General features: G+C 50.6%; 1 protein-coding gene across 3 annotated transcripts in view; it reads right to left on the bottom strand.

Annotated features, from left to right (window-relative positions):
• Positions 1 to 25584, bottom strand: part of SMIM14 (small integral membrane protein 14) — a 402244-nt gene that overhangs the window by 194311 nt on the left and 182349 nt on the right. The window contains exon 1 of one of the 3 annotated variants that reach the window (XM_085642243.1): positions 22698 to 23006. The exons of 1 other annotated variant lie outside the window; for it this stretch is intronic. In XM_085642243.1, coding sequence (XP_085498369.1) covers positions 22698 to 22703 — 6 coding nt within the window. In that variant the 5' untranslated portion in view covers positions 22704 to 23006. Of the gene's footprint in view, positions 1 to 22697; positions 23007 to 25584 lie in introns of those variants that run through there. One more of the 3 variants, XM_085642241.1, reaches the window with a different exon arrangement.

The raw sequence follows: 25584 nt of genomic DNA, 5'->3' as shown, positions 1-25584 counted from the left end.
GCCTCCTTTGTCCGATTTTTTTATTATAATCTCATTGTGCTCTCCTAATTTAGACAGAAGGTTTGCGTATTCCTGTTTTTTGTACTGGACTTTTTTCTTTTTCTTACCTTGTACTTGAAGATATAGTTTCTTAATATCCTCTACGACACAGTCGTGAAAGACATCCACGGCGTCTTTAGGCATGAGTGGGATGAAGCTAGATTTGGCTTTGAATGGACTGATACCTGCGCCTTTCTGTGTCAAATTGATTTTGCGCAATCTAGTTTGTGTATTCATGTCGATGTCAGGGCCAGAGGGTTGCGATCCAGTGGCCTCATTGAGATCGTGCAAAGTTAGTAAAGTTGGAATGTCAGAAACAGTTAATGTGGTATCATCATTGACATTATTGATGCTTTCAAGATCATTTTTATTTTTTATCGCAAAAAACTTTTTGAGCTTTAATTTCCTGATAAAGCAAAATACGTCAATGCGGGTGGAGGCATAGTTGAAACTTTGGCCTGGGCAAAAATTCAATCCAAGCATCAATAATTGTTCCTCAGCTTTTGTTAGTGTCACGGAAGATAAATTCACGATGGAGTTGTCAACATTGGTTATTTCCAGTGCCATGGTGTTTTTTCTTTTTTTGATCTTTGTTTGTGGCTTTTCTGCCTGTCCCGTCTCATATTTGCGGCCCGCCTGGTCGCGAGCCGACACCGCCGCTGAGAGGGCGGATCCGTGCTGTGAATTTGTACAGTGCTAAACGGAGCAGAAGGTGATTGTTAGCACTGGGGGCAGTGCTTGTGTGTGCACCGGATTGTTTTAGCCACAACTGCAACCTGCCAGCAGCCCACTGAGGTTAATATTTAAATGGACTTCCAGACCCAAAATGCTTAGCGAAATACTCACTTGAGCTTGCTTGTAATTTGAAATAAAGGGAAGACACTAGAATAACGTATGCTGGTGGTTCTTTGCAAGTGTCCTTTGATGAAGAGCGCATGCTCGAAACGCGTCAGGACTGTTGGACGCAATGGGCACAACTTGGCTTCCCCTAATCTCTACTTACCTTGTGGGAGTGCGGCTCAACTAGGGGCAACCTTTTCTTTATATATATATATATATATATATATATATATATATATATATATATATATATATATTCACTGAAAAAACCATAGGTTTCACACATGTTATAGTTAGCGGAAATTTTACTGATAAAAAACCAATGAAATTCCCCCGTTATAGTTAGTGCAGGCAACTATAACTCACGCGACCGCAATCCTCTGCTGATGCTAATACTGTATTTAGACACTTATTTGCCCATGTCTTCTTCCATAAATTTTTAGCTATACATAGATTACAAATATTTTTTTTTCATAAAGACACATATGTCATCAGCAGAAGATTGCGGTCGCGTGAGTTATAGTTGCCTGCACTAACTATAACGGGGGAATTTCATTGGTTTTTTATCAGTGAAATTTCCGCTAACTATAACATGTGTGAAACCTATGGTTTTTTCAGTGAATTTGCAAGGTTTTTTAAATGCTAATTCCTAACTATAACGTGTGTGAAACCTATGGTTTTTTCAGTGAATTTGTACGGTTTTTTAAATGCTAAGTTACTTTACGCCATTCGTGGCGTGCGCGCCCACTTAACGCAGTTCGTTCCGTGCGCGCACGGTGCGCTTCGCGAACCGTGCGCGCACAGTGAGCACGCGGTGCGCGACGCAGTTAGTGCCGTGCACGCACGGTGGGCACGCGGTGCGATGACAAAGCAAGAAAGCACGTCAACAAATCTGTTTCTGCTTTCCTCCGTGACTATGGTATGGGTGCCATTTACCACAACAACTTGCGTTTCAATGATGAAGGGAACAGAGTCTTCCTCTTGAACCTTAGACTCTGCATCGGTACTTACTTGTAGGTACCACTAAAAAATCATTTCATAAACACAACGGCTCTTTTTAGAGCCCCCTAATATCTAAACACTTAAATCTGATTTTCATTTTTTTTTTTTTTTTTCTACCGTACGCTTACCGTAAGCTTACCGTACGCGTACCCCGTGATTTTTTTTAAAATCAATAAATGTTTTCTTTGTACTTTACAGTCCTTCTTTGACCCCCTCACAAATGTAAGGGGGTCTGTAACTCTCCTCATTGCCCCCTTTCCTTGTTTTCACTCTTTTTTTTCTGAGTGAAATACACAAAATGGCGGCCGCCGCTTCCTGGTTTCGGCCGATTCGAATGTTTACTAAGATCTAAGAGCCAATCAGAATCGCGCTCGCGCACGCCACCGTACGCTTACCGTAAGCGTACGGTAAGCGTACCGTAAGCGGGCTCAGATATATATATTGATTTAAAGGCTATTTTCTCAGAATCTACTGAACAGATTTACACCAAACCTACAAAAGGCACTTCCTTGACCTAGGGACTACCTCTCTGCCAAATTTTGAGTAATTCTGTTCAGCCGTTCGGGCTGTAGCTCGTTCTAAAGGTCCTATGGAAAAATGCATGGGAAAAACGCGTTTTGGGACCCCCCTTTTATCTCAGCCCCCGCTTGACGGATCCCCCCGAGACTTTCAGGGTAGGAGCGGAGCGTAGCGCCCCACCTATTTTGAGAAATTCGCGAGGATTCGTCGACCGGCGCCAAAGTTATTCAAAATAGAATGTTGAGGTTTTCCTATGGAAACGTGGTCCTAACTATAACTACCTACTGGCAACCGCCAGTAGGTAATATATATATATATATATATATATATATATATATATATATATATATATATATATATATATATATATATATATATATATATATATATATATATATATATATATATATATATATATATATATATATATATATATATATATATATATATATATATATATATATATATATATATATATATATATATATATATATATATATATCTTATCTACTGGCGGTCGCCAGTAGATAGTTATAGTTACAACCTGGTTTCCATAGGAAATCTCAAAATTCTATTTTGAATAACTTTGGCGCCGGTTGACGAATCCTCGCAAAATTTTCAAAACTAATGGGGCGCTCCGTTCAGCTCCTACCCTGAAAGTCTCGGGGTGATTCGTCAAGCGGGCGCCAAGAAAAAGGGGGGTCCCAAAACGCGTTTTCCCCATGCATTTTTCCATAGGACCTTTAGTCGCAGCTACAGCCCGAACGGCTGAACAGAATTACGTGGAATTTGGCAGAGAGGTAGCCATAAGGTCAAGGAAGTGCCTTTTGCAGGTCTGGTGTAAATCTGTTCAGTATTTCCTGAGAAAATAGCATTTAAAAGCATATCAATATCTATACGCGCGCACCGTGCGCGCACCTTGCCGTGCGCGAGCGCAATTCTGATTGGTTGTTAGATGTCGGTAAACATTCGAATCGGTCGAAACCAGGAAGTGTCGGCCGCCATTTTGTCTCTCGCAGTCTGAGGGGGTGAAAAACAAAGGTGGAGAACGTGAAAAGGGGGCAGAGTGGACAGTTCCTGACCCCCTAGCCTTGGTCAGGGGGTCTCAGAAGGATCCCCAAGGGAGAAAAATTCTGATGACGTCAGATATTACATCACTGATGACATATGTTTCTTTCTGAAAAATAAATATTTGTAATATATGTATAGCTAAAGATTAATGGAAGAAGACATGGGTAAATAAGTGTCTAAATACAGTGATGTAATATCTGACGTCATCAGCAGAGGATTGAGGTCGCGTGAGTTATAGTTGCCTGCAGTAACTATAACGGGGGAATTTCATTGGTTTTTTACGAGTGAAATGTCCATCTAACTATAACATGTGTGAAACCTATGGTATTTTAAGTGAATTTGCAAGGTTTTTTAAATGCTAATTCGTAACTATAACGTGTGTGAAACCTATGGTTTTTTCAGTGAATATATATATGGGGCATAGTTTTATAAAGAGCGCGCAGCCTTTTCATGACAAGCTGCTCCACCTGTGAACAAGACTCATTATGGAGTTGAAACGCGTAAGGGATATAAACGAGAGTATGCTGTCTTTTGCAATAAATGCTTTGATGTTCCTGGAACTGGGCTTCAGCACCTCTTTTTCGTGTGTTTATGGACAGGCTGCTCCGTGCCTGTTGACGCCTGAAGCCGCCCTGCAGGGTTGAAGGCTCCCTTTTCTCGGAGGTGTTTTGTGGTTTAAAATTGGGGAGCATGACCCGCTCGCCTCTACGCCAGCAATAGGATTTACCCTGATACTCCAGGCGGAGGTGAGCAAGGGATACGAGAGGAGGGAAACCCTTCTCCTCTTGACTTTTCTGGACATAAGGCACTATTCTAGACATTAATTTAAATAACTTTGTCAAAGGCTGTGCTCTGAAGAACTACGTTGTACTGTGCCAGGCTGAAGTATAATTGCACATGACTCTCGCATTTTTGGAATAACTTTATTGCACAATGCATTGAAAAACAAACAAGCTGAAAATATTCAACTGCGCAAGTTTGGACACAATTATGTTTTATTTGAATTCCTTGCCACAGTTGATAAAGTGTAGAATTTCATCCTCAATGCATTGTGGGGAATGTATGCTGAAACATCATGAAAGTCACGTGTGGCATAGTTTTATAAAGAGCGCGCAGCCTTTTCATGACAAGCTGCTCCACCTGTGAACAAGACTCATTATGGAGTTGCAACGCGTAAGGGATATAAACGAGAGTATGCTGTCTTTTGCAATAAATGCTTTGATGTTCCTGGAACTGGGCTTCAGCACCTCTTTTTCGTATATATATATATCTATATATATGATAACTTTGATATAAAATCAAGTATTTGACTGGACAATCATTTATTGGAATTGCTGGATGAATTTTGAATGGTGAGGCTGTGTTCACCGTACACCTACCTCTTCCCTGAGAAGCCTTGGACTGCTCGACCCCCACTACCACTGAGAGTGAAGTGCTGAAAGGGCTTCTTGGCCCAGTTGCTCGGAGCCCACAGTAGGTTCAGCCCTGGACATCAGCTGTAAAAGGCCTCAGCCACCTTGGTTGGACCCAGCAGCTCTTGCTTGCCCCCTGACCCTCTGAAAGGTACTGCTGTGCCCGTTGTGCCATCCTGATGTGCTAGCTATATGCACTGAAATTGCCCTGTTTAATTCGGGGGCCACATTAGAAAGCATGCTCCCAACAGTGAAGACACCACTTACAGATGAGGTCGCAGTCGGTGATACATTCAATTAGGGAACCAGGACAGCGCATGAGCTGCAAATCGTCCTGATACACCACTATAGGGGAACACCATTTGATCACTAAGACTAAGACCTGGGCAAATGTATCTCATGCATACCACTAGAGGATCATATTTAATAGACCGACTACAAACCTCTACATTCTCACAGCACCACATTCCTAGGGTTCAAGTGCATGCCGCTTAAAATACATGCCCAAAGAAGGTCACAAACATATTTCTGTTCCCAACACCAAAGAAGGAAACAGGCTGGCCACTAACACTTGGAACCCTCACCTAGCCCCTCAGCAACAGTACTTACAAAGGAAGACCTGCTGACCTAACTGCATATCTTCAAAATAGAACTATGAGAGGAGATATGCAGAAGAGTCTAAAATACCTTAAAACTGAGCTTAGTAATAAGATAGAGTCGCTTAGACACGATGTTGACTCAATAGGATCTAGACTATTAGAGACAGAAACAAAAATAGATATCCTTCAAGACGTCGATAACATGCCAAATTGAGAACTCTCTACTCTTAAATCGCAACTGGACGAGGCCACCTTAAAGTACAAAGATGTACAAAATAGGGCATCCCAGCAACCTTAGGGTGCGAGACCTGGCAGAAGGTAGGGATCTTGAAACTTTACACAACGGCCTCTTCACGCGTGTTCTGGCAAATGTTTACTTAGAAGTCCTCATCGAACTGGCCCTCAATGTTGGCACCAAATGAAACCCCAATGCTACCCCCAAGAGACATTCCTGCTAAACTGAGTAGATTCAAAGTCAAAGAGGAAATACTTAAAACATATAGAAGTCTGTATACCATCACATACAAAATAATAATATTGTTCCTTATACCAAGTCATAGTCACAGCTACACTGATCAGAAGTCAACTCTTCCGCCCCATTACTGATCAGCTAAGAAAAGAGAAGAACATTAGATATCATTGGACCGATCTCTCCTGCTTCACATTCGCATTCCAAGGCAAGAACTGTCACTTCACTGATATACTGAAAGCTGCCCACTTGCTTGGTATCCAGCTATGAGACCAGGATGAAGACCTTATCTCCCTCAACATGGACTCCTGGGGAAACCGTAAGACTCCTGCCGGGGAACTCTAGATGAAGCACAGAGCACTGTGAAAAGACCAACTACATGCGGTATGGCTTCAGCTGAAACCTCACCTGCATGATCTACATGAAGCTTTACTCAAACGAACAAGTTACTTACCTTCGGTAACGCTTTTTCTGGTGGATACAGTATCTGCCTGTGGATTCCTCACCTTGTGAATATCCCCTGCGCCAGCAACATTCGGAAACTTTTGTAGCAGTCCACGCCGATGCGATCGAAGGCGACTGTTAGACCCGGCCTCGTAGCCTGGCTCTTCCTGTCCTCGCACTACCTAACCTGGTACCTGGGACCCCAAGCACACGGCCCAGCCGATCCTTCCCACCAGAACACACACACGCGACCCGGGCATCCCCGTCCATGGCCTCTCTCCTTTCGGCCACCCCGGGCACGCGTGCCCACTTCATGCACCAAGATGGCCGCCCGGCCCCAGCACAACCCGGGCCTAGAGGCGCCACTCCGGCTGGAGGACATCACGCTTCCAGGGGATGAGAGAGGGAGGAGCAGTTTCTATCGCACCTCTGAACTCCCCTGGGACGATGGGTTTCGATCGGCCCTCCGGCCTCCCTGAGGGCTGACTCCACGCCTGCTGGGTGTCTGGGACTCCTCCCGACCCGGCCCTGAAAGGATCAAAAGACAATGGCAGGAAACCTCGACAAGCGACCCCCAGGTGACAAGACCCCTGCCTGCACAGACTCCGGACATCAAAGAGGGGTCGACCTATAACAAGGGGTGCTCTGGAACTGTCCGGCAGATTCGCCTTGGAACATCTGAGCCCTGCTGAGTGACTCGCGGCTCCCTGAAGATCGTAAGATCTCCGAACTTGTGCTTGAGCCCTGCTGAGTGACTCGCGGCTCCCTGAAGATCGTAAGACCTCCGAACTTGTGCTTGAGCCCTGCTGAGTGACTCGCGGCTCCCTGAAGATCGTAAGACCTCCGAACGTGTGCCTGAGCCTGCTGAGTGACTCGCGGCTCCCTGAAGATCGTAAGACCTCCGAACTTGTGCTTGAGCCCTGCTGAGTGACTCGCGGCTCCCTGAAGATCGTAAGACCTCCGAACTTGTGCTTGAGCCTGCTGAGTGACTCGCGGCTCCCCCAGACTCTCTTTGGTCCCGCCGGACCCCCCGACGACAAGCGTATCCCCCAGCTCGAGGATTGTGAGCTGTGCGCCGGGTACGCTCCTGCATTTGATCCATATCCCCCGAAAGACTGTCCCGCTACCTCCTACCCCCGCCAAGACTCTGTGAGCCCCCGCTCCGCTTGTAAATATCTGCCTTGCTGATCATAAAGATCCTACCACTTCGATTTGATAAAGCTTGAATCCTAAGAACCCTCGGTGTGGTGTCTCTTTGTCGTGTGGTGCAGAGTGTACGATCCTAGATACGAGATTCCTCCCCTGCGGAGTCTCCCGCCAGTGCCCGGCTACGATACTTTGAGGGTGGGTCTCAGGACAGTCAGGGCCCCCTCCGGGCCCCTCTGAGGTCGCCTTCTAACATTGGTGGCAAGCGACGGGATTCGGGCCCATAACCTAGAGATCGTACCGTGAACGACGGACGCACTACCGACAAAAATGGCAGAAGGAAGCGCCATGAGCCCCGCAGAAACCAACACCAACAGGGTGTTCCAGGTGGAACAACTAGAAGAATACACGCACAAAGAACTGAAGCAATTCTGCAAAGAACTTAAAATCGCTACCACCGGTCTCAACACCAAAGAAGATTTGCAGAAAGCACTGAAAGCTTGGGTGGATGCCGGGGCCTCCCGCCCCGAAGGCATGGGGGAGCGGCACAACGAAGCAGAACCCCCCCAAGGCGAAAGCAGCAGCAATCAGGTGCGAGGCTTCGTGCCAGACGGGGGCCTTTCCCCGGAAGAACTCGCAGACAGAGAGAGAAGTCGCAATCACGAACTCGAGTTAGCCAAACTCAAAATCGAAGGCGAATTGAAATTAGCGGAAAAAAAGCTAGCAGTAGAACAAATGCGCGTACAAGGCGAATTGGAAGAGAAGAAGCTCCAACGGGAGCACGAAGGAAGAAAGCTCCAACTAGAGCACGAACGCAGCTTGAAGGAGATCGAGCTCAAAGCCAGAAACGAGGAAGGGAGGCCCCCGGGGAACCGAGAGGCGGCCTCCCCGGCGGAACAGAAGGTCCACATCCCCAAGGACGTGGTCAAAGAATATTATAAAAATGATGACATTCAACAATGGTTCAGGGCCTACGAGGTCGCCATGACCTCTCATCGGGTCCCGCAGAAGGACTGGGGGGCAGGGCTGTGGGGACGGTTTCTGAGCGAAGGAAGGGACACCCTGCTCGACCTACCCCTCTCCCTGCAGACCTCCTACAGCCACATGAAAGAGGCTCTCCTCACCAGGTACGGCCTCACCCCAGAGATGTACCGTCAGCGATTCCGGGACTGCAGGAAGATCCCGGGCACCACCTGGGTGGAGTATGTAAACTTTTTCAGCCGGGCCTTCGATGGGTGGATCAAGGGCAGCAAGGTCACCACCCTCGAGGAACTCACCGACCTCATGTTGTGGGAACACCTGGCTGCGAACTGCTTTGTGGAACTACGCCAGCATCTGCTCGACAGCAAACTCACCGATCCCCGGAAGCTGGCTGTGGAAGCAGACCGCTGGACCAACACCCGGGTCCCCCGGAGCATTGTAGGAGAATACCCCCGAGCCAGTCAGGGACCACCCCGCCAGAGAGGGGGAGGGAACCAGGGAGGGCAGAGAGAGTCCCAGTCGAGTCCCCCGAAGACCCAACCTCCACCTTTCCCGGCGCCCCCCCAACCAGTCTCCGGACCCCCCGGGAGACGGGGGCACCGGGTAACCATCACTTGTTTCCGTTGTCAGAGGCCCGGGCACTACGCCAATGACCCGGAGTGCCCCATGGCCCCCCAGGTCCCCCCTGCTGCAAACCCTGCTAGACAGATAGCCAACGTAGCCCTGGGGGAGGAGGTTGAGGACACCGGGGAGTGGGAACCCGCAGCTATGGCCCTAGTATCCCTGGGAGATAGAGAGATGGTCCCTGGTAGCCTCCTGCCCTCCAACACGAAGAAGTACGGGCAGCTCGTCAAGATCAATGGCCACCAAATAGAAGCCCTGCGAGACACCGGGGCCAGCATCACCGGTGTCCTCAGGCACTTAGTCCCCGAGGAGCAGATCCTACCCAACGTCTTTTGCCCTGTAATTTCCGCAGATAATAGAGAGAGTATGTGTCAGGTAGCCCTGGTGCCGTTTGAGTGGGGAGGGGTGATAGGTAAACTGAGGGTTGCCGTAAAAACCTCCCAGCCGGTCGACTGCCTATTAGGGAACGACCTGGAGAGTTCTCCCTGGAAGTACGTCGAGCGCAAGGCCCACCTAGGAATGATGGGACTCCCCGAGTGGGTGTGCGCCACCACCCGATCTATGTCTGCCCGACTCACCCCCCTGGGGGGAAGTCGAGGACACCCCGACCGAGGGAGTCAGAGCAGTCCCCGCCGAGGGTCCTCCCATCCCCCCATCGGGAGGGACAGTCGCCAGCGACGAACCCTCACCGTCCGACACCACCCCGGTCCCCGAGTTAGGCGATCTGGCCGAATTGGCCCCATGGCGCCACGAGGGCGGGCCCACCCGGGAGGAGTTCTGCCGGGAGCAAGCCACCTGTCCTTCCCTGGTCGGACTGCGGCACCAGGCCGAGGGCCAAGCCGCAGGCGACCAAACCGGAACGCACCGAGTTTATTGGGAGAATAACCTCTTGTACAGTGAGCAGAAGTCGGTGGAGCTAGGATCCGGCCGGGTGCTGGTGGTACCCCTACGCTTCCGAGACTTCCTCCTGGGCTTGGCCCACGACGTCCCCCTCGCCGGCCACCTGGGTCAAGCCAAAACCTACAGCCGTCTCGTGACTCACTTTTACTGGCCTAGGATGAAAGCAGCTGTAGAAGCCCACTGCAAGTCCTGTCCCACGTGCCAGGCTAGTGGGAAGAGTGGGGGGAAGCGCAAGGCTCCCCTCCAACCCTTCCCGGTCGTCAGTACCCCATTCGAACGAGTCGGGATCGACATCGTGGGGCCCCTGGATCCCCCCACCTCCCAAGGTCACCGTTTCATCCTGGTCCTAGTGGATCACGCCACCCGATACCCTGAGGCGATCCCCCTACGCACCGTCACGGCTCCCGTGGTGGGCCGAGCCCTGATGGGGATCTTTTCCCGGGTGGGTTTTCCCCGCGAGGTCGTGAGCGATCGCGGCGCTAATTTTATCTCAAAATACATGACGTCCCTGTGGCAACAATGTGGAGTGTCCTATAAGTTCACCACCCCGTACCATCCCCAAGGGAACGGCCTAGTAGAAAGGTTTAACCGGACTCTGAAAGGGATGATCAACGGCCTAGAAGAACCCCTCCGGCGTAAGTGGGACGTCCTGCTCCCCTGCCTCCTGTTCGCTTACCGGGAAGTCCCACAGAAGTCCTTGGGGTTCAGCCCGTTTGAATTACTATATGGACACCCCGTCCGAGGTCCCCTCAGCTTGGTTAAGGAAGGGTGGGAGGCAGCACCCCAGACCACCCCACGAGATGTGTTCCAATACGTTCTGGCCCTCCGGAACCAGACCAGGAAGTTCCGAGAGCTGGCCGAGGCCAATCTGGAGGCAAGCCAAGAAGAGATGAAGCGCTGGTACGACCAGAATGCCACTCTGGTCGAGTTCCAGCCGGGCCAGCAGGTATGGGTCATGGCCCCCGTTAAGCCTGGCGCCCTCCAGGACAAGTGGACCGGGCCCTTCAAAGTGATTGAGCGGAAGAGTCCAGTCACGTACTTGGTGGACGTCCAGTCGCCCCGGGATCCCCTGCGGGTCCTACACGTGAACCGCCTCAAGCCTCACTTCGTGCGGACAGAACTGAGCCTCCTGCTGGCCACCGATGACGGGGCCGAAGATGAGTCCGATCCCCTCCCGGACCTCCTGTGTGTCAAGGAGAAGGATGGCTCCGTGGAAGGAGTGAACCTCTCCCCATCCCTCACTGACCAGCAACAAGCGGACTGTCGCCAGCTCCTAGGACAATTCTCCGACCTCTTCTCCCTGATCCCCCGAGTCACCGACTGGTGTGTCCATGACGTGGACACCGGGGACAGCCCGCCAGTAAGACACCGAGCCTACCGAGTCCCTGATCGGGTCCGGTCCTGCATTCAAGCTGAAGTCTCGAAGATGTTGACCCTGGGGGTGATCGAGCCATCCGATAGTCCCTGGGCCAGCCCCGTGGTCCTAGTTCCGAAGGCAGCGGCCCCCGGTGTCGCCCCCGAGCTCCGATTCTGCGTGGACTACCGGGGGCTCAATGACGTCACCCGGGCCGATGCCCACCCCATTCCCCGAGCCAACGAGCTTATTGACCGACTCGGGGCGGCCCGGTTCCTCAGCACATTCGACCTCACCTGCGGATACTGGCAGATTGCGCTCACAGAGGAAGCCAAGGAGAGGTCCGCCTTCTCCACCCCAGATGGGCATTATCGCTTCCGCGTAATGCCCTTCGGAATGAAAAATGCCCCGGCCACCTTCCAGCGACTGATGAATAAGGTCCTGGCCGGGATGGAACAGTTCAGTGCGGCCTATCTAGACGACATCGCCGTTTTCAGTTCCGGATGGAGTGAGCACCTCCAGCACCTCCGGAGAGTGCTAACCGCCCTGCGCCAGGCAGGCCTCACAGTAAAAGCCAGCAAGTGCCAGATTGGGCAAGGATCAGTAGTCTACCTGGGGCACCAGGTCGGGAGCGGTCAGGTCGCCCCTCTACAGCCGAAGATTGACGCCATCCTAGCCTGGGAACCACCCACCACCCAAACAGAGGTCCGAGCCTTCCTGGGCCTCACTGGCTACTACCGAAGATTCATCCGGGGGTATGGCAGCCTGGTTGGCCCCCTCACCGAACTCACATCCAAAAAACAGCCCAAGAGGGTGCAGTGGACGACTGCCTGGCAGGAAGCGTTTGATGCCCTAAAGAAGGCCATGTGCACGGCCCCCGTCCTCCAGGCTCCCGACTACTCCAAGGAGTTTGTAGTCCAGACCGATGCCTCCGAGCATGGCATTGGAGCCGTCCTGTCCCAGGTGAATGACCAAGGCCTAGACCAGCCCATCGCCTTCCTCAGCCGGCGGCTGTTGCCCAGAGAACAGAGGTGGAGCACCATTGAGCGCGAAGCATTTGCCGTAGTCTGGGCCCTCAAGAAGCTGCGCCCTTACCTGTTTGGCACCCATTTCAAAGTCCAAACCGACCATCGGCCCTTGCGATGGCTCATGCAGATGCGAGGAGAAAACCCCAAGCTACTGCGGTGGTCAATCTCCCTCCAGGGGATGGATTTCACCGTAGAACATCGCCCTGGTACGGACCACGCCAACGCTGACGGCCTCTCCCGGTTCTTCCGCCTCAGCGAAGAGAACCCCCCAAGATGATGGGTAGTTCTCTCCGGCTTTCAGCTGGGGGGGACGCGTGTTAGACCCGGCCTCGTAGCCTGGCTCTTCCTGTCCTCGCACTACCTAACCTGGTACCTGGGACCCCAAGCACACGGCCCAGCCGATCCTTCCCACCAGAACACACACACACGACCCGGGCATCCCCGTCCATGGCCTCTCTCCTTTCGGCCACCCCGGGCACGCGTGCCCACTTCATGCACCAAGATGGCCGCCCGGCCCCAGCACAACCCGGGCCTAGAGGCGCCACTCCGGCTGGAGGACATCACGCTTCCAGGGGATGAGAGAGGGAGGAGCAGTTTCTATCGCACCTCTGAACTCCCCTGGGACGATGGGTTTCGATCGGCCCTCCGGCCTCCCTGAGGGCTGGCTCCACACCTGCTGGGTGTCTGGGACTCCTCCCGACCCGGCCCTGAAAGGGTCAAAAGACAATGGCAGGAAACCTCGACAAGCGACCCCCAGGTGACAAGACCCCTGCCTGCACAGACTCCGGACATCAAAGAGGGGTCGACCTATAACAAGGGGTGCTCTGGAACTGTCCGGCAGATTCGCCTTGGAACATCTGAGCCCTGCTGAGTGACTCGCGGCTCCCTGAAGATCGTAAGACCTCCGAACTTGTGCTTGAGCCCTGCTGAGTGACTCGCGGCTCCCTGAAGATCGTAAGACCTCCGAACTTGTGCTTGAGCCCTGCTGAGTGACTCGCGGCTCCCTGAAGATCGTAAGACCTCCGAACGTGTGCCTGAGCCTGCTGAGTGACTCGCGGCTCCCTGAAGATCGTAAGACCTCCGAACTTGTGCTTGAGCCCTGCTGAGTGACTCGCGGCTCCCTGAAGATCGTAAGACCTCCGAACTTGTGCTTGAGCCTGCTGAGTGACTCGCGGCTCCCCCAGACTCTCTTTGGTCCCGCCGGACCCCCCGACGACAAGCGTATCCCCCAGCTCGAGGATTGTGAGCTGTGCGCCGGGTACGCTCCTGCATTTGATCCATATCCCCCCAAAGACTGTCCCGCTACCTCCTACCCCCGCCAAGACTCTGTGAGCCCCCGCTCCGCTTGTAAATATCTGCCTTGCTGATCATAAAGATCCTACCACTTCGATTTGATAAAGCTTGAATACTAAGAACCCTCGGTGTGGTGTCTCTTTGTCGTGTGGTGCCGAGTGTACGATCCTAGATTCCTCCCCTGCGGAGTCTCCCGCCAGTGCCCGGCTACGATACTTTGAGGGTGGGTCTCAGGACAGTCAGGGTCCCCTCCGGGCCCCTCTGAGGTCGCCTTCTAACAGCGACGTCAGAGACACGGCTCCGCTCGCGACTCCGCTGACGTCACCGGCTCCATAAGAAGACCCCATCGGCGTGATGACATCAGTTCCGCCCCTTTTTTCCGTGCCTTCGAGGCACACGGACGGACTGACAGCAATATATACATAAACAGTATACACAGTACACAATATGCATATCAACACACACAGTGTGGAGAATAAACATCAAAGCACTAGAAATAACATAATGCCCTTGACAGTAAAAAAAACACATTTGAAACCATCAATAGAATTACAGCCATAGAATTACTGGTATAGAAGGATGGACAACGGGGAGGCGGGTGGGTCAGTGAGGAATCCACAGGCAGATACTGTATCCACCAGAAAAAGCGTTACCGAAGGTAAGTAACTTATTCTTCTGATGGATACATCTGCCAGTGGATTCCTCACCTTGTGAATAGATTCCACAGCAGTCCCCACTCCCGGAGGAGGGTGTCCAACCTTCTGCACCAGAAAATCCTGAAGAACAGAACGAGCAAAATGCCCGTCCCTCCTCACCTCAGTATCTAAGCAATAATATTTTGCAAAGGTGTGAAGGGAGGCCCAAGTTGCCGCCCTACAAATATCCTCCACAGGAACCCCCCTAGACAAAGCAGAGGTGGAAGACTTTGCTCTAGTGGAATGAGCTCTTAAACCCTCCGGAGGCTCCTTACCGGCCAAAGAGTAACAAATCTTGATGCACAAGACAATCCACCTGGAAAAGGTGCGCTTGTGCACCGCTCGGCCCTTCCTGCAGCCAGCAAAGCCCACGAAGAGCTGATCATCAATTCTGATGTCCTTCGTCCTGTCCAGGTAAAAGCTCACCGCCCTCTTAGGGTCCAAACGGTGAAGCCTCTCCTCCTCCTTGGAAGGGTGAGGGGGAGGATAAAAAGAAGGAAGGGTAATGGATTGCCCCAGATGGAAGGGAGTTACCACTTTAGGCAAAAATGCAGCCCTGGTCCGGAGCACCATTCGTTCAGCATGCACAGTCAAGAATGGGGGTTTTGAACTAAGAGCTTGAAGCTCACTTACCCTCCTTGCCGAGGTGATTGCAATGAGGAAAACCGTTTTAAACGATAACAGTCTCAAGGGACACTTATGTAAGGGCTCAAAGGGAGACCCCATAAGATAAGTCAGTACAAGGTTTAAGTCCCATTGAGGTACAATAAAGGGAGTAGGAGGAAATTTATTTGTGAGGCCCTTGAGAAACCTAAGCACAATAGGTGATTTAAATAAGGACGCCTGATCCGGCAGGCATAGGAAAGCCGACAAAGCCGATAAATATCCTTTAACTGTAGCCACAGCAAAGCCTTGCTGAGCCAGAGAAAGGGCAAACTGCAGAATGTTAGACAAACGAGCCTTCAAGGGATCAATTGACCTCTCTCCACACCAGAGAACAAATTTAGACCATCTATAGGAGTATATGGATTTGGTGGAGTGTCGCCTGGCCGATAAAATAACGTCCACCACATCTGGCGGGAGAGAAAAAGAATTCAGGTTGCCCCGTTCAATATCCATGCATGAAGGTGTAAGCTCTGGAGGTGGGGGTGTAGAACCTGCCCCTGCGACTGCGAGAGGAGGTCTGCCCTCAGAAGGAGACAGAGCGGAGGGCACGAGGAGAGGTGGAGAAGATCTGTATACCACACCCTTCTTGGCCAATCCGGGGCAATCAATATGACTTGGGCCCGGTCTTGGCGAATCTTACTCAGAACCCGAGGAATCAAGGGTATGGGAGGAAACGCGTAAAGGAGTTGTGAGCCCCAACTCAACTGAAACGCGTCCCCCAATGCTCCCTGCATCGGATACTGGAGACTGCAGAATGACGGGCAGTGAGCATTCTCGTGAGTGGCGAACAGGTCCACCCGAGGAGCTCCCCACATCCGAAAGACAGGACGAACTACCTCCGGATGAAGCCTCCACTCGTGGTCGGCGGAGAACTGCCGACTGAGATTGTCCGCACGCACGTTTAGAACCCCGGCCAGATGATTTGCCATCAGACAAATCTGATGGTCTTGAGCCCAGGACCATAGACGCAGGGCCTCTCTGCAGAGACAAAGAGACCCCACCCCTCCCTGTTTGTTTATATACCACATCGCGGTAGTGTTGTCCGTCAGGACTTGAATAGACTGACCGCGAAGGGAAGGGAGGAAGGCCTTGAGTGCCAAACGTATCGCCCGTAATTCCAGAAGGTGGATATGCAGCAACCTTTCCTCCGGAGACCAAAGACCTTTGATCTCCAGATCCCCCAGATGAGCACCCCACCCTAGAGTGGATGCATCCGTTATCACTGTGGTCACCGATGGAGGTAGATGAAAGGGCTTTCCTTGGGACAGATTGCCCTCCACGCTCCACCAAGACAGATCCGCTGCAGCTTCTCTGGAGATCCTCACAGACTCCCTGAGATCTCCCCTGTGCTGATACCACTGCTTGCGGAGGCACCACTGGAGTGCCCTCATGTGCCAGCGTGCATGGTTGACCAACAGGATGCAGGAGGCGAACAGACCGAGCAGGCGAAGGACCTTCAGAACTGGAACGACCGCTCCGTTGTAAAATAAAGGAATCATTTCCTGTATGTCTAGAATCCTTTGAGGAGGAGGGAATGCTCGACACACAGTAGTGTCCAGTACCGCACCTATGAACAGGTTGCGCTGAGAGGGCACCAGGTGAGATTTGGGCACATTGATCGAAAAACCCAATTTGTACAACAGCCGAGTTGTATCCTGCAGATGGTGCAGCACCTTCCCTGGCGACTCCGCCTTGATCAGCCAGTCGTCTAAATAAGGGAAAACTGAAATCCCCGACCTTCTGAGATGGGCTGCCACCACCGCCATCACCTTTGTGAAGACTCGTGGTGCCGAAGTAAGACCAAACGGGAGGACCGCAAACTGATAATGTTGCGACCCTACCGTAAACCGGAGATACTTCCTGTGCGACTTCAGAATGGGGATGTGAAAATACGCATCCTGCAAGTCGAGCGACACCATCCAGTCCTCCTGATTCAGCGCCTGAAGAACCTGCGCAAGGGTGAGCATCTTGAACTTTTCCTGTTTCAGGTAAAAGTTCAGGATTCTGAGGTCTAATATCGGACGCAATCTGCCGTCCTTTTTCGGAATCAGAAAATACCGGGAGTAGCATCCCTGACCCCTCTCCTGCTCTGGGACCACCTCTATCGCACCTTTCTGAAACAACTTCAGGACTTCCTCCTGCAGGAGAAGACTGTGGTCCTCCTAGCAAGCCCCTTGGCAAGGAAGGTAATTTGGTGGGAATTCCCGAAAGGGAAGGGCGTACCCATTTTCTACAAGATCCAGAACCCAGAGATCTGTAGTTACAGATTCCCAATCTTGTAGAAAATGGGTAAGCCGGCCCCCCACAGGACCAGCATGATCCGGAATGTCGAATCTAGGGCTGCTTTGCGGTGGAGGGAGGGGCTGAGGGAGGGGCTGAGGAAGAGGAAGAGGAGGAGGAGAGTTGCCGGCCACGTGAGCGACCCCCAAGTCTTCCTCTATTATCCCTTGGAGCCTTGCTGCTGTTGCTGCTGCTGCTGCTGGGTTGGTCTATAAGAACGAAAACTCGTCCTTCCAAATCCTCTGTACCTCTTGAAAGTACCTCTCGGCTGGGATTGAAGGCCCAACGACCTAGCCGTAGCCTTACTCTCTTTGAAGTGCTCGAGAGCAGCATCAGCCTTCTTCCCGAACAGACCAGACCCATCAAAAGGTAAGTCCAATAAAGTTGACTGGACATCAGAAGAGAATTCGGAGGACTTAAGCCATGCACCCCTCCTGGTGGCAACTGAAGACCCCATAACCCTGGCAACTGAGTCTGCTGTATCCAGGCTACTCTGAATAACCTGGCGAGCAGCCGCCTGGGCATCCGATAGAACTTCATTGAAGCCCCCTCTATCCTCCTCTGACAGTTTTGGCGCCAACTTTTTAGCCGAGTCCATAAGCGCATGAATATAGCGCCCCAACAGACAAGTCGCAGTTGAAGATTTTAATGCCATACTGGCTGATGAAAAGACCTTCTTGGCCGATTGGTCCACCTTCTTTGCTTCCCTGTCCCCTGGGACTTGAGGAAATGCCCCTTTCGACCGTCCAGAACAAGCCGCCTGAACTACTAGGCTTTCAGGTGAAGGGTGTGAAGATAAAAATTCAGGATCCCCTGGAGCCACCCTATACCTTCTTGCGACTACCTTGGAGACTGCAGGAGCTGAGAAAGGCTTGCGCCATACATCCAGCACAGGTTCCAAAATTGCTTCGTTGAAAGGCAACAGAGGCTCTGAGACCGCAGTTGGAGAATGCAACACCTCAGTTAAAATATTGGACTTGAATTCGGTGGATGGCAATTGAAGGTCCAACAACTCCGCAGCCTTTCTAATTACTGCATGACAGGGTGCTGCGTCTTTAGAGGGTTCGTCTGATGGCGGAGTGATCTCCCACTCCGGAGACAAATCCAGACCACTTGCCTCCTTCAATTCGTCAAACACTTCATCGGATTCGACCAATTCCCCCTCTTCAGCCTCTTCCATCAGAAAGCGTCTCTCCTCCAGCACTCTTTGCGCCTCCCTTCTCGAACGGATCCGCACCTGCGGCGTCGGCGGCGCCGTGTTCGAATCCGATGGCGCCGGCAGTGGCGTCGAACGCGGATCAGCTGGAGCAGCCGGTGTCGAACGAAGCCGAGTCGGCGCCGGCGAAGAGGGAAGCGGCGTCGATGTTCTCGGCACCGGCAGCTGCCAAGATGGCGTCGCTGGGAAGAACGGCATAAACGGTGCTTGAGGGTAAACCTGCGGCACTCCCAGATTGAAAGCCATCGGACCCATAGGTGCACCAGAGGTACACATGGCCCGTGAGAACACCCCATACATTGCATTGAGATAATGCGAGGGGTCCTGACCTGGAGTAGGGAAAGCAGGATACTGGTCAGGTAGCACCGGACTCGGGCCTATCGGCGCCGACGGTGGAGCAAGCGGCGTCACAGACTCACCCGGAACCTGACGATCCTCATCCTGGGCCGGAGACGGAGCCGGAGGACTTGCAGGATCTGGAGATAGAACCGGTGCTGGAGATGACACCAGCACCGGGGATTCAGCCGGAGCCGGCGAAGGCACCGGAGAAGATGGAACCGGAGGCGAAGTCGGGACAGGAGAAGGAGACACTGACTCTCTCCGACGTCGAGCTGGCGATTTCGACTTTGACGTCGAAGCTTTATGATGCGACGAATGCCTCCTCTTTTTCTTATGCTTCTTGCTCTTTGAAGCATGTCCCGAAGTCGACTTGGAAGCCGACCTCGACCTCGACCTGGATCTTCTTCTTCCTCTTTTCTCCTTCTTCTTCATCCGGGCGATAAAGAGCTTTGCTTCTCTCTCCTTAAGAGCCTTCGAGCTCATTTTCCTGCAACTCGAACAACCTCCCACATCATGGTCCGAGGACAAACACCAAACGCAATCGTCGTGCGGGTCGGTGATGGACATGTGCTTGCCACATTCTCTGCAAGGCTTAAACCCAGACTTCCTTGTCGACATTTTTAGAAGATAGACAGAGAAATCCAGAAAACATACAAAGTAACCAGAACAGCTACCAGTAACGATCCCCGAAATCCGTTGGCGTCGTCGGCGCGGAAAAAAGGGAACTGACGTCATCACGCCGATGGGGTCTTCTTATGGAGCCGGTGACGTCAGCGGAGTCGCGAGTGGAGCCGTGTCTCTGTGACGTCGCCTTCGACCGCATCGGCGTGGACTGCTACAAAAGTTTCCGAATGTTGCTGGCGTAGGGGATATTCACTGGCAGATGTATCCATCAGAAAAACTGTGTACCTACAGGGTTTGACCGGCAATACAAATTCCTTGTTTAATCTCCAAGACCAACCTTAGCCACCAATAGCGTCAATTCTGTTATCATTGCAGCCATGATCGATGCAAGAAACTGACTTGAATTACGTGAGATGTGGAAGAAAACAATCATACTTTGGACTATGAAAACATTTACGTAACTAATTAAAACATTCAATTATTATTGATCGAGCAATGAGCATGTAGATATTGTTTACTTGTCCTAAGCCAGCAATGATCGATTTTACGGGGCTGTAGTGGGTTCCCGCAGGGTGCGGGGAATACTACAACCAGAGTGCACAATGGGGATCCGTTTCCGAATGGTCCATGGCAGGGAGTCTTTCATATAACTCTTACGTCACAGGAACTGTCTTTGTTTGAAACATTTTTATGAAGAGTTTTTTTTTCTCTAAATATGTTCATCTCAGTTAACAGCTGTAGTGTATTAGAGGTGAAAATCCTTTGACAGGTAACAGGAAGTTTACTGTACAATACCAACATTGCCGATTATATCTCATGAGTCAATGAGACTGGCTGGACACCAGCACATAACCATAAACCAGATAATCTTAACATCTGATGCATGATAACATTGAATTATGGAAAGTTAAAGGGCTTAAATCTCCGAGTAGGAGGATTATCAAAGTACGTCAATCCTTTTGAGAAGGTCAGTATGAGATCATAACACTCCAAGAGATTCACCTCAGGAAACTAGACAAGTACTGCTTAAAACAGCAATTTTACCCTATGGTATTCAGTTCCTCAGCCAGGATCAAACAAAATGGGGTAGCACTCTTACTACACAATTCTGTGTGGGACCCTGCATTAGATCGATCAGGAACTGCGATCACATCCTCAGGAGCTTTTGCAAAAGAAATGTAACACTTATTAAATAATGTTGGATTGATAGATCTATGCAACTCAACTGAAATACACATTCTAATCACATGTCCATTAAAAATATTCCAGAATAGAATATAAAGTACTTAGTAATGAATGCTCTTTTACCAAAAGTTTGTGATACAAAAATGCGTTCATTTATCATCTCTGATCATGCCAGAACAGTGTTGACTCATGTAACGGACATAGAGCGCCTTCTAGAGTCATTGGATATTTAATCAGGCCCTGTTAAGAGTCCTGAGTCTTAAAAAACAAGCATTTTTAACGCAATAGGTCTCGCATTTGTGAGAGTATGACCTATTGGCATTGCAAATGCTAAGGCCTTTTATTTATGCATTTTAAAAGCCAGCAAGCGCGTGTAAATATGCACTTTGTACTTATAGTCCTTGCTTGCGAAATGCACGGCTGACAGTAAAACAGGCAGTTACTAACAGTCTTGCTTCTCCTAAGCAAATACTACTAAAAGTACAAAATGTGTGTTTATGCATTTATTGCAGGGTTTCAAAACACATAAATAAAAAGCTTTGTCATTTACAATGGCAATAGCTCAAACTCTCGCAAATGCGAGACCTATTGCATTGCAAATGCTTGTGTAAATATGCTGTGAGGGCACGTGGCACTTTACCATTCTAACAGTCTGCTGCTATTTGTAATCTCTTTTATTAACATTCCTGAATATACTTTTAACTGGATGAAAGGTTTATTTGTTATATGTATGTTACATTTTTGGATGGAAATTCCTCCGAATAAAGTGTTCAAGCTGAAACTGACATGGGTCATCTAACCCTAAGATAGCAAGTACAGCATTGTCTGAAATTATGTGATATAATGTACCATATACGATTAAATAAAATGTAACATATCATTATGATTACATATTCTAACACAGGAATACCATGAATTTAGCATATTATACTAAGCTTTGATATAACTGCATAATATGCTCAAACAATAATTTACAAGCACCGAATAACATAGCATAAATTAGCTTACGTATCAGAGCATGGCATGGTATATCATTACATGACTGAACATAAGGTAATATTAACTAACATAATGGAGTGTAAACTAACATGGGAGAGTGAGTCTGTGGAATAAAGGAAAAAAACTCATGTTGGAGAGGTGGGGGAGAACACACTTGAAAACTAATCGGGCACATATAAACAAAAATCTAGTGGAAGTCTTTGAAAGGCAATAAATCTGTGCGATGAAAGTGGGGATTCATTGATGGAGTGTGGAAAAGTGAATGAAGTTGCCAAAGCTGCAGTGGAAATGGGCATTGTGCCTGCTTTTGAATTTTAATACAGGAGTGACAGCGAGGATCACCTGCTGCTAAACTGTGTAATTGCCTGTTTGTCGGGCCTTTGTTATTGTGAAGGACCAGTGGGCGTGACCTCGCCGTGCAAACAGCTTCTGTCAGCCCCGGTCGAGTAAACTTTACTCAAGGGGGGCTTTCAGGCCATTGTGGGCAGCAGCCGCGGCCCTCCATCCGTCCCTCGTTGACTACAGAGCGAGGAAGTGGGTGCGTGGAGTTGAGAGCAACAGAGAAGGGAGCCCGGGGATGCAAAATAGACATGTCAGGCTGCGAAGTGATAAACGCCGCTTTGGCGAAAATGCAAGGTGAGGCTGTCCCAAGAGCAAGGGCACGGGTGGGCTGTAGGCGCAGTTGTTTTGACCAGTGCTTATTTATGGAAGGGTTGCTATGCTATAATACTCAGCACGGGGTTGGGGGGGCTTTATGACTCGGCCTCATGTCCTGGGCTGCATGCACTAGTTAAAATGAACAAGCTCAAACAGATGCTGTGAGAAAGCCCGAGGCGTGGTAGCGCGTCGCAAGTTGGTGCATGCACATCTGCAGTCCTCCTGTTGTCTGCATCGTGAACCCACTTCCAGGAGCTTGGTGAGACAGGAAACTTGTAAGGCCCATATTGCAATACGCCGCGGCGCATTACTAACCTGCATTTTTCTGTGCCGTCTTGCACAGAACAGGAGAGTCACTGCACCGACACTGGGCCCCTGCAGCAGCACACGAGGCGTGGTAAAGAGTCGCAAGTTGGCGCGTACACATCTGCAGTCCTCTGACTTGTTCAGCAAGGCAGCAGGAGGCGTGTAAACGCAGCGCAAGCTGCTGCGTGCACATCTCCTGTCCTTGGAGTTGTACTAACGCCGCCGTACGCGTGCACAACTGCAGTCCTTTCTGCGCGTGCACATGTCCGGTCTCCCTTCCGAGGCAACTCGACATCAATAGATCTCGCTAGCGACAGCGCTTCGTGCTACGTCGCTAGGGGAGACCTTACCAAAAGGTATTGGCATAGCCAATAGGTCTCGCCTTTGGGACCTTATAAGTGTTTTAGCCAGAGCTATTGGCTTTGCCAATGTTTTTAAGATATGTTGTAGAACAGCTTGGCTGCTGTGCAGCATGCTGAAACGTTATAATTAAAAAGTGTTATAAGTATTTTTGTTACCTTATATATAACCAAGACATTATGTCCAACTGAACTACCCTATTAAAAAAAGAATATATAAAAAATGTATTCTAGCTTTTTTTGTCCTTGCAATGCTGGCACCTCTCCCCTGCCTGCTCTAATGCTTGTCTGTTATAGCTTTTTTATTGTTATGAGGGGGTGGACATAAACAACTGAAGAGTGGAGGTTGGGAAATAGTACCTGCATTACAACACAAGCAGCGGACAGACTATAGGGGAGAGTCAACAGATGCCACATTCTGAGGGGCAGACTGAGGTGATGCTGAGTGATACTGAAGTGGTGCTGCGCTGATGCTGAGGTGGTGATGCATTGATGCGGAGGTGGAGCTACACTGATGCGGAGGTGGGGCTGTGCTGGTGGTGCTGTGCTGATTCTGTGGTGGGGCTGCGCTGGTGCTGAGTTGGTGCTGCACTGATGGTTCTGCACTGGTGGTGGTGCACTAATGCAGAGGTGGTGCTGCGCTGATGTTGAATCGGTGCTGCACTGTTGTGGAATCTGTGCGGATGCTGAGTGTGCTGTGGGAGCGCTATGGTGGTGTTGAGTGATGCTGAGGAGGTGCTGTACTGATGCTGAGGTGGTGCTGCGTTGGCGCTGAGTGATGCTAAGGTGATGCTCAGGTGCTGCTGAGTAATGGTCAGGTGGTGCTACTGTGGTCGTGCCGCTGAAGTGGTACTAATGACGCTGACTAGTGCTGAAGTGGTGCTGCGCTGATGCTGAGGTGGTGTAGCACTCATACACTGGTGCTGAGGTGGTGCTGTACTGATACTGTAGTAGCGCTGAGTGTTGCTGTGCTGGTGCTTCGCTAATGCTGAGGTGGTGGTGCTGCACTGATGCAGACGTAGTGCTGCGCTGGTAGTGAGTTGGTGCTGCACTAGTGTTGAGGTGGTGCTGCACTGGTTTTGAGGTGGTGCTGCACTGGGTGCGAGTGATGTTGTGCTGGTACTGTGGTGGTGCTCAGGTGCTGCTGAGTGATGCTCAGGTAGTGGCACTACTAAATGCTGAGTGATGCTGCTCTGATGTTGAGGTGGTGGTGCTGTGCTGATGCACAGGTGGTGCTGACTGATGCGGAGTTGGTGCTGCACTAGTGCTGAGGAGATGCTGCACTGGTGCTGAAGTGGTGCTGCATTGATGCTGAGTTGCTGCTGAGATGGTGCTGCAATGATGCTGTGGTGAGGCTGAGCTGGTGATGCACTGATGGTGGTGCACTGATGCGGAGGTAGTGTTTTACTAATGCTGAGATGGTGCTGTGTTGATTCTGAAGAAGTGCTGTGAGTATGCCGAGGTGATGTTGAGAAGATGCTGCGCTGGTGCAGAGTGATGCTGTGGTCGTCCTGAGTGATGCTGCGCTGGTGCAGCGCTGCTGCAGAGGTGGTGCTGCGCTGCTGCAGAGGTGGTGCTGCGCTGATGCAGAGGTGGTGCTGCGCTGGTAGTGAGGTGGTGGGCGCTGGGACTGAGTGATGCTGAGATGGTGCTGTGCTGGTGTTGTGGTGATGCTCCGGTGGTGCTGCAGTGGTTCTGCTAAAGTGGTGCTGAGTGACTGACTGGTGCTGATGTGGCGCTGTGCTGATGCGGAGGTAGTGCTGTGGTGGTGCTCAGGTGGTGCTGTGCTGCTACTGAGTGATGTTATGATGGTGCTGCGCTGGTGCTCAGAATGTACTGTGTTGGTGATGAGTTTCTGCTGAGGTGTGGCTCCGTTGGGGCTGAGTTGGTGCTGAGGTGGGGCTGCACTGGTATTGGTGCACTAATGCAGAGGTGGTGCTGTACTGAGGCTGATATATGGTGCTGTGCTGATGTTGGTGCTGCGCCGAGGTGGTGTCATGACACCAGCAGCAGCACCCACACATATTCAGTGTGCTTTTCTGGGGACATGGAAAGGACTCATTTTGCTTTCCAGCATGGCTGGCTGCATGAAACCTCACTTCACAGACAATCTAATTAATTAAGAGTTCAAGCGGCTTCCTGGCTCGGAACAGCTAGAGGTCAACCCCAGAACAGCTGGGATATCATACCTGGACACCACACCAAGCAGCCTAGAAAGAGAAACAAAGAAATCCCTTGCAGTGTAAATTCTTAAGTTGCTGAGATTTACAGAAATTCTGGTTTGTTTTTTATTTTCCCAGCTTGTGTATCTGTTTAAAACATACCATCTATGTGCATGCTCTGTAAAACTCCCAGATCTATATATTTAAGTACGTGTGTGTTTAAGTACATAATTTTTTTTTTTGATAAGCAAATTTTTTTATTTCTTTATAGAAAGCAAAATCAAGGATGACATACAACAGTTCGATTAACTTGGCATCAATAAAACCTATCATGGAAGCATTGACAAGCAATTGCAAGACCCACCCCTCCTCCCC

This window comes from Triturus cristatus, chromosome 2_2 (assembly GCF_964204655.1).
Source record: "Triturus cristatus chromosome 2_2, aTriCri1.1, whole genome shotgun sequence".
In the NCBI taxonomy this organism is placed as follows: domain Eukaryota; kingdom Metazoa; phylum Chordata; class Amphibia; order Caudata; family Salamandridae; genus Triturus; species Triturus cristatus.
This window is presented reverse-complemented; position numbering and strand designations above follow the sequence as displayed.